Source organism: Syngnathoides biaculeatus, chromosome 14 (genome assembly GCF_019802595.1).
Source record: "Syngnathoides biaculeatus isolate LvHL_M chromosome 14, ASM1980259v1, whole genome shotgun sequence".
In the NCBI taxonomy this organism is placed as follows: domain Eukaryota; kingdom Metazoa; phylum Chordata; class Actinopteri; order Syngnathiformes; family Syngnathidae; genus Syngnathoides; species Syngnathoides biaculeatus.
In genome coordinates this window covers 12,191,780-12,207,525 of record NC_084653.1, presented here as the reverse complement: position 1 = coordinate 12,207,525, position 15,746 = coordinate 12,191,780, and the positions used below count along the sequence as shown (strand labels likewise).

At 41.2% G+C, this 15,746-nt stretch overlaps 1 protein-coding gene across 4 annotated transcripts in view; it reads left to right on the top strand.

The window, feature by feature from the left end:
- LOC133511831 (E3 ubiquitin-protein ligase ubr3) overlaps positions 1-15,746 on the top strand; it is a 141,040-nt gene that overhangs the window by 83,630 nt on the left and 41,664 nt on the right. For all 4 annotated transcript variants that reach the window (XM_061840803.1, XM_061840802.1, XM_061840804.1 and 1 more), the window contains 8 exons: positions 741-839; positions 918-1,032; positions 1,107-1,233; positions 1,998-2,208; positions 2,842-2,989; positions 5,248-5,401; positions 5,507-5,595; positions 6,541-6,670. In XM_061840803.1, coding sequence (XP_061696787.1) covers positions 741-839; positions 918-1,032; positions 1,107-1,233; positions 1,998-2,208; positions 2,842-2,989; positions 5,248-5,401; positions 5,507-5,595; positions 6,541-6,670 — 1,073 coding nt within the window. The remainder of the gene's footprint in view (positions 1-740; positions 840-917; positions 1,033-1,106; positions 1,234-1,997; positions 2,209-2,841; positions 2,990-5,247; positions 5,402-5,506; positions 5,596-6,540; positions 6,671-15,746) is intronic.

Below are 15,746 nucleotides of genomic sequence, written 5' to 3'. Positions count from 1 at the left end.
CACATTCAGTGTTTTTGTGATCACACCAAAGCAATAAATGTGTTGATTCGAGCGCAAGAATTATATTGAAGAGTTGAATTTTGATAAAAGTCATGCTTTACTGCCATCTTGCGGCATCTTGGCACCAAGGAACCATGTTGATGTGAGTTGAGGAACTTCATTTAGACAGAAGTAGTGCATTGGTGGAATCTTGGTGCCAAGGAACTATGTTGAGGTGTGTTGTAAGCTTCATTGACATAAAAGTAGTGCTTTGCCACAGTCTTGTGGCATCTTACTGCCAAAGAACTAGGATGAAGTGAATTGAAGAGCTTAATTTAGACCAAACTAATGCTCTGTCACCATCTTGTGGCATCCTGATACCCAGGAACAATGCTGAGGAGCTTCATTCAGGCAAAAGAAGTGCTCTGTCACCCTTTTTGGCATCTTGATGCCAACAAATGTGTTGCAGTAAGCTGAGGAGCTTCATTTAGACAAAAGCAGTGGTTTTGTTTCCAAATTTTATTCCTTAAAATGAAAATTAATTGTAGATGAATTATATAAATAGTACGATTAAAATGGGTATACATTATATTTCAAATTAAATGACAGTGTTTTATATAGACAGGTTTTTTTTTTTTGCCATTTATCAATCCCCTGGCCCACCTGTCTGGTTTAAAAATACATTTGCAGCTCTTGAGCACCAAAGTTTGCCCGGCCGGCGTTATTTTTCTTTCCAACCTGTTCCTCTTGTTTCCTCCAAGGGGGGAGAAGAACTTCCACATCTTTTATTACATGTATGCTGGCCTCTACCACCAAGATAAGCTGAAGACTTACAGGTTGCCAGAAAGGACCGCTCCCAGGTTGGTGCTGCCCTCCCAACGGGGACGTCAACACGCTGTCGTGTTCCACTTCAAATATTCATATGAATGAATGTTCAGGTATATAAACAATCAACAATGCAAAGTGATGCAGGATATCGTCACCAGCAAACTGTACAAGGAGCAGTTCGAAGTCATCCAGGAATGCTTCCGGAACATCGGCTTTACCGAAGAGGTAGTTTAGCAGTGGAGATCTGTTTTTTCCCCCTTTGCAGGAGTCATTTGTGTCACCTCCTCTTTCTATTATAGGAAGTCATCTCCGTTTACAGGATCCTCTCGGCCATACTGAACACCGGCAACATAGAATTTGCCGCCATCACGTCCCAACACCAAACCGATAAGAGCGAGGTGCCTAATTCAGAAGCCTTGGAGAATGGTGAGATGTGATGGCTGCCTGTATGAGCGAAATCCTTTATAGAAATCCTTTAAAATATATTCTTGGCCTTTCAAATATGATATTACTCAGTTTTGATTGACAGAAGCAGACATAGAAGTGTTCATTTAACAGTGTTTGTTGTATAGTTGTTGTCGTTTATGCTTGAGTGGCACATTGGCTATTAGACTTACATGAATTTATCCACCTCTTAATTTATCCAAGATTGAAAGCATATGAAAAGTGTCACACTAAACAGAGATACTGATAATTAATAGCACTGGTGTTTATCTGTGGAGATCACTTTAAGCATGCCTGACTCATTTACGTTAACAAGTTCAGACCAATCAATCAGAGGAAAGAAGGAAAAATGCTGATGTCATCGAGGACCAGCTCACTGGCACTGTGATGACAAATGTGAACTCGGATTGACGTATCAAACAATCCCACAGCAAATTTATTTCATGCTACTGCTTCTGAAGGCTTTGGGCAGACTAACATGGCAACACATTGTTATATCTACATTAATGTACTGGAAGTAGTGCAGTCTGGAGAAACCTTACAAAATGAAGAAAATAGACTATTTGGAGTGAATGATTCCAATTTTATGCAACTAAAATTAGAAATTAGTTTCTAAGCATGGGTCAGTCCTTCTGATAATGTTTAGGCCCATCACTGACTATCCTACACCATTAACAGCATCAAGCATCTTTTTTCAATAAATGTCCCCCGAGGCATCTACCAAGTTGTCTTTTTTTTCTCTCTAGCTGCTTCCCTGCTCAGCATCGGTCCCGAGGAGCTCCAAGAAGCGCTGACCTCGCAGTGCGTGGTGACAAGGGGCGAGACCATCATCCGCACCAACACGGTGGACAAAGCTGCCGACGTGCGGGACGCCATGTCCAAGGCCCTGTACGGCCGCCTGTTCAGCTGGATCGTGCAGCGCATCAATACTTTGCTGCAGCCTGACATGACCATCTGGTGAGCGGGCAACCCAGGTGATGAACATCCGTGTGGACGTCCTCCGCTCCTGCAATCCACTGGCGACCTTTGTGGATGTCTACAGCGCTCATTGCGAATGCGCCGAGGAGAATATCAATGCCGGCTGAAAAGAAAGTTTTAATAAATTTTTGATACCGAATGCGTGCGGAGAAAATAATCTTCAGATGATTAAAAAGACTTCAGAGAGACTACAAAGAGGCTGTTCATTGATCCAAAAGCGTTCTTTCATAAATATGTACGTGAAAGAGTCTTAAAAAAAAATACATCCCGTCTCCTCTTTGTATGCCTTATTGCCATTAATAGCCTGATAGCAATGGGTGAAAATGACCTTTAAGCAGTACTACTCTAAGCACTACTAAACACACAGTACACAGTAAGTTTGAACATTTTAAAAATGACTCAAGGTTAAATCAATACACAGAGATGGAGAAACATTGATGATGGGTTTTTTTTTCTCTCCCAAGCTCATGTTTATGTCTTCCCACTAGCAGGCAAAACAGTATTTGGGTTGAACTTGGATTGTCATGAAAGTTTTATCAATATAAATGGCTGCTGGGATTTGCTGGCTGTGTTCTAATAAGTTTGTTTGTCCCGCTTTTTGTTGCTTTGAAGCGCCGCAGAGAGCAGCATGAATGTGGGAATCCTGGACATCTTTGGCTTTGAGAACTTCAAGAAGAACTCCTTTGAGCAATTGTGCATCAACATCGCGAATGAACAGATCCAGTTTTACTTCAACCAGCATATATTTGCTCTGGAACAGGTGGGTTGACAAGAAAGCCAGCCGACTTCTATATGCCTTCATTCATGCAAAAGGTTGCAGGCAGTTTTATTGAATATAATTCCATTCTAGACATGTGGAGACGGGATGGAAATATCATCAAAACAATAGGTTCTGAATATTTACAATTTATTATTCCTTTTTTTTGAGCAGGGGTGTTCAATGTCCAGATCGGGGGATATTTTCACATTCTTTTATTGTTGTGCAGCATGATCTAATAATAAAATTAAACACAGCGTAAAGAGGTGACAAAAAAGTTCAAATGTTGAAATATACCACACTATTGTTTAATATTGATTACAAATGAGAATTTAATAGTTAAAAGTTAGCACATTTTTTTCTAATTATTTCTTTATATTGCACCAATGTAGTGGTGTCTTGACCTATGAGTTCAATTCCTTCTATGACTATACCTCTAACTCAAAACGGGAGCATCAACGGAAAGCCAGAGGTGGGGTACACCCTGAACTGGTAGCCAGCCAATCGCAGGGCACATAGAGACAGACACATATGAGCAACTTAGTCTCCAATGAATGCATATTTTTTGGGCTGTGGGAGGAAACCGGAGTACCTGGAGAAAACCCACACAGGCACGGGGAGCAGACCCAAATTCCCCACAGTCAGGGCTGGGATTTGAACCCCAGTCCTCAGAACTTCGCTAACCTCTAACCACTCGCACCACCGTGCCACCATGTGTCAAATTTTTTTTCCCTATTCAAATGATTGCAAATGCCATCAATCTGTTCCAGACTTACAAAAATCACCAACAATGTTTTTTTCATGAAAAACATCACAATGGCACTAATGTATTTTACTTTGTACAGTAAAAACATACAGCAATGACGTAGTTAAATAGAATGTGACGAACTCAACAAACAATCAGTATTTAATGCTTCAATGCCCACTGACATTGTGTTTGGTCCTTTATGCGTCCAGCAGCGCAAAATATATTGCGGACGTTCAAAAACAATGACACATTTTACAACTTAGTGACTTGGTCAGTTGCAATAATATTAGTCTTTTTTGGCGGGGGAGAGGATAAAGAATATATGCATATGAACCATTTCTGTTCCAATATCCTTTGCTTAAAGGGCTATGAATACTGCAACATTGATGCTAGTTTCATTAGCCTCTCTATGGCATTTAGTTTTTTACCATTTATCTAGCAGACCTTAGGAAGTTATTCGTAACTTAGTTTGATATACATACAATACATAATCTATAAATGAAATGGAATGGCTATAAATGTGTTTTTTTGGAAGTATTATTACTTATTGTGAACTTCCCTGCAACAATTTAGCACTCGTCAATTTTTGTACCAAATCAGGCAAAAAAAATAAAACCGGACCGAGTGAAGCTGAGGTAAAATTTCCAAGAACTTTTTGTCCTGATACTGACACCAAGATCACATTTCGAGTTTTTTTTTTTTTTAATTGAAATATGTTTAACGGCTTAGCATACCCATTGACATAGTGTAGTTTATTTATTTTATTAGGATGTTTCATAAACTCAAGGTGAGGTGCCCCCCACTTCCATTTTTTTATTAGGCCCTTGGGTTAGTGCCTTAAAGTAATATTTTGTAATGACTGTAACTGAAGATATACATATAAATGAAAATAGAGCAAATGTCATTCTGAGGAATTTCGCATCCTGCTTCCCATAATATCGGGAAATAAACCCAATTGAAACGACCAGTGGGAGTTCTTTATAACCTATTGTTACATAATCATTTTACTGATCAAGCCTCAAGTGGTTGTAAAAAGTTTTCCTTCTATAAATACTTGACTGATGTAGGCCTTGTGCTCAGTGCAAGTGGGATTTTCATTTGCTGTGCTTGTCTCCAGTATTGTTGTGCACACTCACTGAGTTTATTAATGATTTATACATGAGGGTGTTTTAGATCCAGTGGTTCCACTTTATTCCTCAAAATATATATTTAAAGCAACTTTTGATGTGAAATTAAATAGATGCAATAATGTGATAGGACTCTGGGTTATTTGCAAATTGAAATAAATTATGAATAAGTAAGTGGCACTATTTGTTAGTTCAGAACTGTGTTATGCATTCAGTAAAAGACCGTATTATGCTGTAACTCCAGCTACGCACACACACACACACACACACACACAAGCCGCAGTTGCATGTTTCGCTTGATTAGAAGCTTGCACAAATAATATTTGTTTAATTGGGTCATTTGGATAACTCATTAACCAGATTGTTTCAAATTCCCCGGTTGGTAGATGGAGTACCAGAGCGAGGGGGTGGATGCCAGCCTGGTGGAGTACGAGGACAACAGGCCCATCCTGGACATGTTCCTGCAGAAGCCCATGGGTCTCCTGTCCCTGTTGGACGAGGAGAGCCGCTTCCCGCAGGCCACCGACCACACTTTAGTGGGTGCGCATCCAAGCACACTCAAACACCAATATTACCACAAATACCGCCAAGTCTCAGTGTCCTCTCTTGAACATGACAGATTTTTCTGCTCCGTCACGTTCACAGATAAATTTGAGGACAATCTGCGCTGCAAGTACTTTTGGATACCAAAACGTGTCGAACTCTCTTTTGGAATTCTGCATTTTGCTGGAAAGGTATTTAATGACTCTTGGTGATATATGCAGTAAGTGTCCTTTGCAGTTTTTTCAGAATCTCTGACTTTGAGGCTCCGTTTCTAGCTAGCAGTACAGGTCGGTATAACACAATTGAGTCGATATCACGTCATTATTTAAAAAATATATTATTCATTTACTACAAAGGTCTCAAACTCAATTTTCCTTAAGGCCGCTGGAGGCAGAGTCAGGCTGGGGCTGGGCCACAGCCTCTGAGCACATGCATGGGTGTGCAATTTAAATTAGAAATTCATAAAAAAAAAAAAATCCAATCTTCTTAAACATCTTTTTATTTTATTTTTTTACACAAATAAGACAAGCGACACCGCTGATGTAAACAAGTTGTGTGATAAAGTACACATAAAACATGGTAGTGCTGCTGTAACTGAAAAGTGTTTCTCTGCTCGCATCAAGCCTGGTTGATGTCATGCCCCTGAGAACCATATGCCCCACCACGATTGATAGCTTCATCAGCTTAGCACAGAACTCTGTATTAAGTGCTAATCATGGAAAACTCAAGGGCCTCACAAACAAACTTTAATATTAAGGTGAGGGCCGCAAAATACAGTCTCTTGAGCCGCAAATGGCAAACAGGCCACCAGTTTGAGACCCCTGATTTATTACAAATTATGTACCTTTGTTCATCTTTCTATGCATGCGAGTTATAGTGACAAGCAGAGCATTTGAATTCTCGTCCACTAGATGGCAGAAGGTACAAGTAACCTGTATGCATCCACCTGTTGCCATTTAAACAACAGGGTAAGGCTGCTGAACAGGCCCAGATTTCACACGAGATCATCATCAATTCAGTGTTACACTTTTTGTAACGCGGTGAGACAGTTTTCATGTCAAATGGGTGCTTTGGCCCAGTCAAAAATTACAAAACAGTGTGTGATCATCATCATCATCTTCCATGCAACTCGCCAGGTGATGTACAGTGTGAACGGATTCCTGGAGAAAAACCGAGACACTCTCCCCGCTGACATCGTGGTGGTGCTGAGAACCTCCGAGAACAAACTTCTGCAGCAGCTCTTTTCCAGCCCCTTGACAAAAATAGGTATGACGCAAGTTTTACTAGCATCTGCAGACACACGAGTCGGGAAAATCACTCACACGCTAAACACATTGCAGTGATGCCATGAGATACGGGTGACCCAATTCAAGATTTCCAAGATACAATCTGTGATTCATTTAGTTTATTTATTCTTGAAGTTTTAATTGCAAAATTTTGATACAAGCACTGAATGGAGGCAGTGAACTCGATTTAACTCGCAAACAAGAGGTGCTACGTTAACGCCAATTGAGGTTTACTGTAATAAAAGTGGAATTACACGAAAACAAGTACATAGCTTAGCCTTTTGTCTGCTAGCTTAATGCTAAAGCTAACACATAATGGAAAGCACATGTAATGTTTTATGCAACTGATGTTTGAACAAAGACAGTGCAGCAATACTTGTAAAAATTCCACGTAAAGAGAAAGATAGTCATATATTCTTTATCTCTGTGGTGAGCTGGAAGTAGATGAGCCGCCGATGCTGTACAAACAGACATCTATATACAGACTGTCTTCTACTGCCCTCAGATGGCCATATGAAATGCAATATTCTGGAGTGCTATTTATCTCATTTTTGTTCATTTTTTTTGTGGGGGGTGGATGCTGGAAGGGATTCATAGAATTTGTATTCATTACAACGGGGAAAGATTTTTTGTTTTGAGATCCAAGTGATTAGAGTTACGAGCTCCAATTTCAAGGCACCACTGCGTAGACAAAGCAGTGTAAAGGAGGAGCATCACTCAGACACCAAATAGGGTTGTATTGAGAAAGAAAGTTTTAGATGAGACAAAGTACAATTTCACACAATGAGTGTATTAGTGTGCGAATTGCGCTGTCGTCTGCAGCCTCCATAGATGTGCAGGTAAGTGGGTTTCTTAAAGACGCGGTACCCAGGCGCCTCGCGGTCCGCCTTTTCATTTTGAGCCGTCCTCAGATAAAGCCGCGCTCGCCATTATCTCCGGAGCGGCTCAGCTCTCGGCGTGGCACTCTGTTTTTATTTTCACTAAGCTGTCCCTCTTGGATTCCCTCTACTCAATGCTACAGATTGTGGGTGCACTGGGATATTTTTCCGATAAGGATTTCCTAATACCCAGAGGATGAGGAAACAGTATTTAGCGAACACAAAAGGAACTCTTCCCACCTCTTTTCTGTTGGTTTAATAGCAGTAGTAATGTGCTCGTCATTAACCCGCGCCGGGGCCTCGCGGTCACTTGACTTAGCTGAAATACTCATGGATGTGTTGAATTATTTGATTCACACTCCTGCCTTTTTATTTCATCTAAGCTGTGATATGTGGTTTACTTTTTGGGGGGGGGGGACCTGTAAATGCCCGCTTTCACTCCTGGTGGCATTTAAAGAAAAGCTTCAAACCCACAAAAGACACCTTAGCAGAGAATCCGGGAGAAATCTCCGCAATGTGTGCGTAAACTTCAAGTGCAGGTTGTGCACAAGGTAGCCTTCAGCCACCCGCATTTTCTGGCAATTAACAGCTTCACAGGAGAACAGCCCATAAACGCTTCGTTTCCGCACTGAGGAACTGAATGCAGACTCAAATGCGCTGTAATCTTTATTGCTGACACTGTGTCAATTAGGTCTAAAAGCCTGTTTATTTCATTTGGTGCCACTTTGCTTCTGGTTTGCCCTTCTTTCTAAAGGGGGTGATCACTCTCGAAAATTAAAAGTGGCCATTTTCCTCTGATTTCGGCGGTTTCCAGCGGCGAGCCGAACAAACATCCCACTCTGGCAACAATTTTACAGCCCATGCCGTGATTTCACATGGAATTGGAGGTTCGGTCATCTGTAGCCTTATATCCTGTCACAGTGCAAGCCATCTTATTTAATATTAAAAAAAAAAAACATGAAAGACTTCACAATGTTTTATCAGTCACCAAAAAGATGGCTCGCCATTTCAGGAGAGATCTACCAAGAGAATGAAGTCTATTCTTCGGGGTATATTTTCCCTGGCTAGAGGAGGGGTGGATTAATTTACATTTTACTCTGTATTTCAGATTCACTGTTATCTGTGAAATTAACATTATCTGAGATGGGAGGCAAGGGGGGGGGGGATTCGATGAAATCTGTTTTCTAAAACCAGGGTGGCTGCCTTCTCACGGTGTCACCACTAGGGGACACACATCCTGCAATCATGCATCGTGGGATGTCAAAACACGCTCGCAGATGTATGCAGTGCATATATCAAACCGGGTTTATTAATTCCCTTCATCTCCTTCTGCGTTAAATCACAATCTGTAAGTGATTGTATGTGATTTCCTACCTGCTCATTCTGCATGCTAGACCCAAAGTGATGCTCCGACTAATGACACCGCAGGAGAGCAGCGGTGGGGGGACTACGGGTTGCATGGCCCCCCAAAATAAAACCTTCGGCGGTGCACATTGTGTGTCCTTGAAGCTCACACATGTGGTGCTGCTTTGTCAGAGGAAACGGGAAGTCTTTGCGTGGACAAATTCCTGAGCGCTGAGGCCTCAACCAAAATCAAGGGGATCACAAAGTTTGAATTGACCGGAGATTGTCCTGGGCTTCAGGAACCTGCGGTCAATTTGTATGTGCGTGCGTGGGCGCACGTGCTGGCTCTGCTGCTCGGACGTCAGAGCAATTCTGCAAACACGCAATGAAGTTCAGACTCCATTATGTTATATCACATTTACATAAGCGGCGTGCATGCAGACCGACAATGGGTCCTAATCTGAGAATTTTTTAAAAAAGCAATGGTGGCTCGAGATAGGAGTTTAGTTGTGTTTTCCCATTGTCGGGACTGAAAATACCATTACCACTTTAACAAAAAAATGTTTTTCAATAAGGAAAATAGTAAACATTGTATTTGTACTTCACCCAACTTCTATGAGTCATTAATCTTAAGTATTATTAGTATTTGGAGAAGGTAAAGAAAATGTGCCAGTGAGTGTTTTTCATCTACATGTGTTGTTGCACAGTTTGTGTTCAAATATCTGTTCTTGAAAGTGTTAACAACCACATAGTTTTGTTACCCTGTCTATGATGTTTCCCATATTAGCATGAAACTAGCTGACTTTAAAGTTGTGTGGCTATTTTGAATATTTGACATATAATTTTCTTAGTTTAATGGTTAGTGAGTTAGGTGAGTTGAATCAGTGAATGTATCTCAAATTGTTGGGTCACCCGTATCTCAAAGCACCACTATATTAAAGAACATCAAATAAAGTATAGTATACTCCCACTCATCTTTTTTTATATGAGCTATTGTTGATTATTATTATTATTATTATTGATAAACCTTAAGCTGTTTCTTGATTGGCTGGAGAATGGTAGCAGAAGCTGCTGTCAGGCACAGCTCACAGCCGTACATTCAAATAAAGACTCACCAATGTAATGTGGCACCCTTGCTCCACCTCGAAAGCTACACAGACACAACAATACATACAGTGTCTCCACAATAAGTATTTGAACGCCCTGCTATTTTGCAAGTTCTCCCACTTAGAAATCTTAGAGTGGTCTGAAATTTTCATCATAGGTGCATGTCTACTGTGAGAGAGATAATCTAAAAATAAAAATACAGAAATCACAATGTATGATTTTTTTTTAAACGATTTATTTGTGTGATACAGCTGCAAATAAGTATTTGAACACCTGTCTATCAGCCAGAATTCTGACCCTCAAAGACCTGTTAGTCTGTCTTTAAAAGTCCACCTCCACTCCATGTACATACATTTTTTTTGCAATTTTATGCTTGCATTTTTTTCCTGTTTAAAAGGTGTGTTTTTGTACAGTATTTGAATGTATTTAAAGCCTGCAAGAGAGGTGAAACTTTTGCCGATTTTCACCCATTGCGGTTTGGACTGGAACGTACGTATTCCCCGAGGTTCTCTGTACAGCAAACGCAATTCCAGTAACTTCACAATTCAAACTCAGTCTTGCAATTTCAAACCTAAACTTTCAAGAGGAACTGAGGGGGTTATAAGTTCAAGCTCGTCGAGTATGTCGAAGAATCTAAAGATGTGACAGTTCTGCCTTGCCCTGCTTCTCCTTTTGCCTCTGTCCATGTTCGAAGACCCCTTCTATCCCCTTTGTTGGAAATGACAGGCTTCATCCAAGCCATATGACACATTTGACTCTTTGTTCTCTCACAGTGAAACTTTTCTTGGTTTATTTTTGGAATCCGGGCAGAAATCACCGTGTTTCTCAAGAAAGAGAAACACTCCCAATATTACTTTGTTCGATTTCAACTCCAATGTCAGTGATGTTGGGGAAATGTTTGGAGTCTGCAGGGGGTATTCTGATGTCACCGAGTCCCCTGAGTCACATCGCGGTCCAACATCCTTTCATAAATGCAACTCTTGTGTTGTGTCATTTAAAGCCAATTACACCATGCTTTTATGATTGATCGGCTCTGACAGTGGAGGATTCCATTTAAATCAACAGCCCCCCGGAGCCATCTCGAGGCGGGCGGGGAGGGTGTTAGCGGCGTGGGTGACGGTGGGGGCGTTTTACGGATGCTTTAATCTCATTTGCTTGGCTGCTGAGTTGAGTTTCGAGATCACGTGTTGAAAAAGAGAGCGGCGTCGTGAGCGTCTTGCTCGCTCAGCTCACCCTCGGCACCACGATTGTCTCCCCCCCCTGTGTCGACAGCTCGATCCCCAGCTTCTGAAGTACAAGACGCGCACTGATGCGCATAAAGGCGTGCAGCGAGATGTCACATTCAACGTGGGATTGCTTTTTAATCCCGGGCACATTGACTGTTCTTGTCAATAGAACCTAATACAAGTGCCAGCTTGAGCTTTCCTTTGCCCCCTTTGGGGTTTTTGCCAGGTTTAAATTCCAAAGTGAACGCACAGATGCCAACGATTGCATTTTCTCACTTTGCTAACTCTTCCCTTCTCCCCCTTGACATATTTTTTTAGTATTGTGTTGGGCTTGGAGGTGCATGTCCAGAGCCAAATCCTAATGTGTAAACAATTTGCAGGACACTCTTCGTACCCTTAAAGTGACGTTTACACAGTGGCAGCCCGTGTATTTGGTACCTGGATCTTCAGTGGGACTTACCCAACTAAATACAGAAGAGAAATGAGTTAACACAGTCTGTATTAATGTAGCGCCAATTTAGAACAGAAGTTATCAAGGCACTTTGCAAACTGAGCAGGTCAAAGTACCAGGTCTGTATAAGCATTATATAAATGTACGATAAATGAGAAAACAACCTGAACCCCGCATGAGCAACGGAGGCAGAGAAAAACTCCAACAAAAGCAATTCAAAACAAAAATCAGACGATAAATAGGCAGAGAGAGAAAGAAAGCGGGACAGAAGGGTTGAGTGCCCATGGGGGGTACGAGAGAACGATGGGTACAACAAGAGTATTTTTCTCTTCTCGGCACACTTTGGTTGGAATCAGTGCGGCACGGTTGGCTTCAGTAGGGTCGTGCAAAACATGCTGCTGTCGATTGATCGGTCCGCAGGGAATTGTCGCAATGGAATGGAAAAGAAGAACTGGGAAGAAAATAAAAATGTTCCAACATCAGAGAGAAAGTTTGTCATTGGGTTTACATTTTTTGGGGGGATCTTGCCAATACTTCTTTTGGCAAATATTGTGATGTCATCCTATTTGTACTCCTGATCCAGTGTCACCATCGACCTACATAACCCTGATTGGGATTTAAAAATCCATACTGTACTGGGTAAACGGCTTTCGTGGCCCGCTCTGACCTAAAGTTCCCCTCACCAACTCTTTTCTTAGCTTTTTAATGATTACATACTTTTTTTATCCTCATTATTAGATAGTAGAAGAAAGCCCTTTCCCTGCCGTCAAAGGACAATTCTTCCCCTTTTCAGGCTTGCCTGTGTTTGAATTCTAATATTGCACCTCATTAGAAAAGTTCCCGTCTGGATCTAAATGAGGTCTTCATTCAAGCCGGACATCACAGGTGCTCCCTTGGTTTCATGTCCCACGAGGCAGACATCTTTGAGGATGCCGACTATTAACCCGCGCTCTAATCATCTCGTCAGGAGGGAATAAGGAACTCGCTAGCAAGAATGAATTAATGCGACCCACCAAGGAATAGGGCAGGAAAGCAAGCAAGTGTCCATTTGTCAAGGCTTAGGTACCACTGGTAGGGTTTGCGCGGCGGCTTCATCTCGCCTTGATGGTGTCACGGAAGTGAGAGGCATGAAAGCGCAGTGACACTCGGCGAGGCCGTTCCACCCGCAGCCGCTAATTCATCATGACAAATGTGCTCAGATGATCTGGCCCAGCAGCGCTAATGGGGAGCGGAGAGAGTGCGCTTCATTTGCACAAGACCCGCTTCAATTAATCCGAGCAGCTTTACTCTGGGCTAATTGGAGCGGGGCCCTCCCTGCCCAGTGTGTCGCGAGTACTGTAAATCCGACACAGTTTAATAGCTGCTCTTCTTTCTTTCTTTCTCTTTTTTTAATTTTTATTTTATTTTATTTTTTTTTTGCACGTGTCTCTATAATTGTTTAATCCTATCTAAACACATGACTCATTTCAACAATATTTACATTGAGAGGCTGAACGCAATCTGTTCCGGGACAACGGATGACCTCGCTCTGATTCGGATTTAGACATTTTCCAATGGGAACTCATGAAAATGTGCATCACAGTGGATTAGCGCTCAGCATGTTTGCCTCACAGCTCTGATGTTTGGGGTTCGAATCTCTTTTCTGTTGGTACTTTCGACTTTCTCCCAAGCATGTTAGGTTACTTTGAGGATTCAAAACTGTCCGTAGGTGTGAATTCTTTCACCCTGCTCAAAATGCTGCTGCTCACGTCTTCCTGTAACTGGAGCATGTAAGAGGGAGCACATAACTTAAGATTCCAGCCTCCCTCCACTGGCTGTATGTAGATTTTGGGGTTCATTTTAAATTCCTAAATTGTATCGGACTGAGTTGTTGTATCCTTACTCTTGCGCCCACTGCCTCAGATCAGCTGACCTGCTGCTTGTGAAGTTATGGTGGGTTTGGCGAAAGCTCAGAGACGTTAAGAGCTGTTTCTGTTGCCGGTCCCACGCTGTGGAGTGACCTCCCTCTCGACATCGGATCAGCCCTCTTAACTGTCCTTTTTTCTTTTTTAATTAATTAATTTTTTTAATTCTTTGGCTTTCAACTCGGCATGAGACTTTGCACCTGCTTTAGTGCTTTACGTTTTAAAATCATTTTATGTTTAAATAGTTTCTTGTATTATGTTGAATATTTATCTCTTTATGACACTTCGAGCTGTGGGTTTTTTCAGTGCTTTTCTTGTCTGAAACCGATGATCACATTCCTAATTGGAGTTTCCGCTAGATTGAGAGCGTCGGTTCTACCTTTTCCCAAATGCTTTTTTTTTTTAATGTAGAACCTACTTTTAAGAGGATTATCAACACAAATATGACTCGGACATGTCTTCAATAGGACAAAATGTGAAATATCATAGGAGCTGTAGTAAATTTATAAAGATAAATAGAGCTAGCAAATAGTGTGAGCAGCATTGTTTGCGATCTTAAAAGACGGAATCCCTTCTGAAGTACTCGCATTTCTCTTTTTCTGTCTGTGATGTGTGTTTGTGTGTCTTTGATATAAAAAAAGACCTGTCTCCAAACAGATCTACTGTAATATGATTGTAATATCTATATTTGGTTATGTACACAGTCTGGAATTTGGGAGCAGGCACTGATCCACACTTTCAATGCTCTTCATTTGCCACAAAACCTGTACTCAACACACATCACAAATACAAAGCAGCTCTTTGGGTGCGCTTGGGCAATTGTTGCCCTGTCGCTTAGGTTTTATGTTCCAAAAACTTGCAAGGGTTTTGCTCATCAGCGTGCATGGATGCTTGTGGAATGTTGCCTCCTGTGTGTGTAGACCTTTTTATTTTTTTCTTCCTTCTTCTAAAGGTGTGTGGCACATCTGTGCAGCTATTGTTTATTCATGGAGTAAACCCTTTGAAATGTGTTAAGATACTTCCCACTCATTATAAAAATCCTGCCACCCATGGATTAGGACTTTGATGCCACAATCCTGCTTCAAAGGCTGCTTTCACTGCTATTAATCACAGTTTAGCCTGTGAAGATATAGCCAGGGAAAACATTTGGACATCTTGTGCAGAAACTTTGAAAGGTTGAGACTGTCGTGCATATGCTGCGTTCATAATATCCTCTCTTGTGTGCACGCAGCTGCGCTCCTTAACTGCATTCAGCTTCTTTGGAAATGGCTTTTTACAACATTCCGCAGTTTGAATACACATCCGTGAATCCGACACTCAGAGGCCACAGCATTAGGTACAGCTGCATCGACTAATGAGATTCAAAGTGAAAAGTCGACCTTGCATACCAGATTATAATGCTGAGTTTTCAAACAGTCAGAAAATTTGCACTTAATTGAAACATGTTTATTGCGGTTGTAGTTGCTGTCAAAAATAAAAATGAAATGCAGAAGACCTTGGGGTGTTTCTTATATTTTGATTATTTTAATTAGCCACAAGCAAGTGGCAAAATATCAGAAACACTACATCCACAACAACCATATAGTGGAAATGAATACTTTTTGTTCTCCCTCAATGTCATTTGTTTGCACAAAATTTCATTGTACAGCAAAGCTATTTATTGCAAGACATTTAAACTTATTCAAATTCACTTAAACCTATTCAGACACACTTAAACCTATGAAAACATTTCGTAAAAGTATTCTTAGCATCTTTTCTCGCTGTCAAGAAATGGGAGGAACATAAGAGGAAACAAAAAGAACATTGGTGCTCATGCACTTCTTCAACTAAGAGGCAAAACATGCTTGCCTCAAACTTTATCACTCGTAGGGGAAGTTACTTTAAAATACTGTAGTTAGTCTCGATGTAACAGTAATAATAAACATTTAAATCAGTTAATTAGCGCGCATGGAGCAGGAACACATACAAACAGGCATATAATTCTGTGCTCTGTGGGAACAAGGGCCGCTATTAGTGATGCTTACTGTAGTACGCTGAAGGAGTGCAACTCTAAATTTGGACATGCTAGTACAGTATTCAATGCTATAAAAAAAAGATAACTAGGGTATTACTGGATCACAAAGGGCATAACGGGGAGAATAACCAA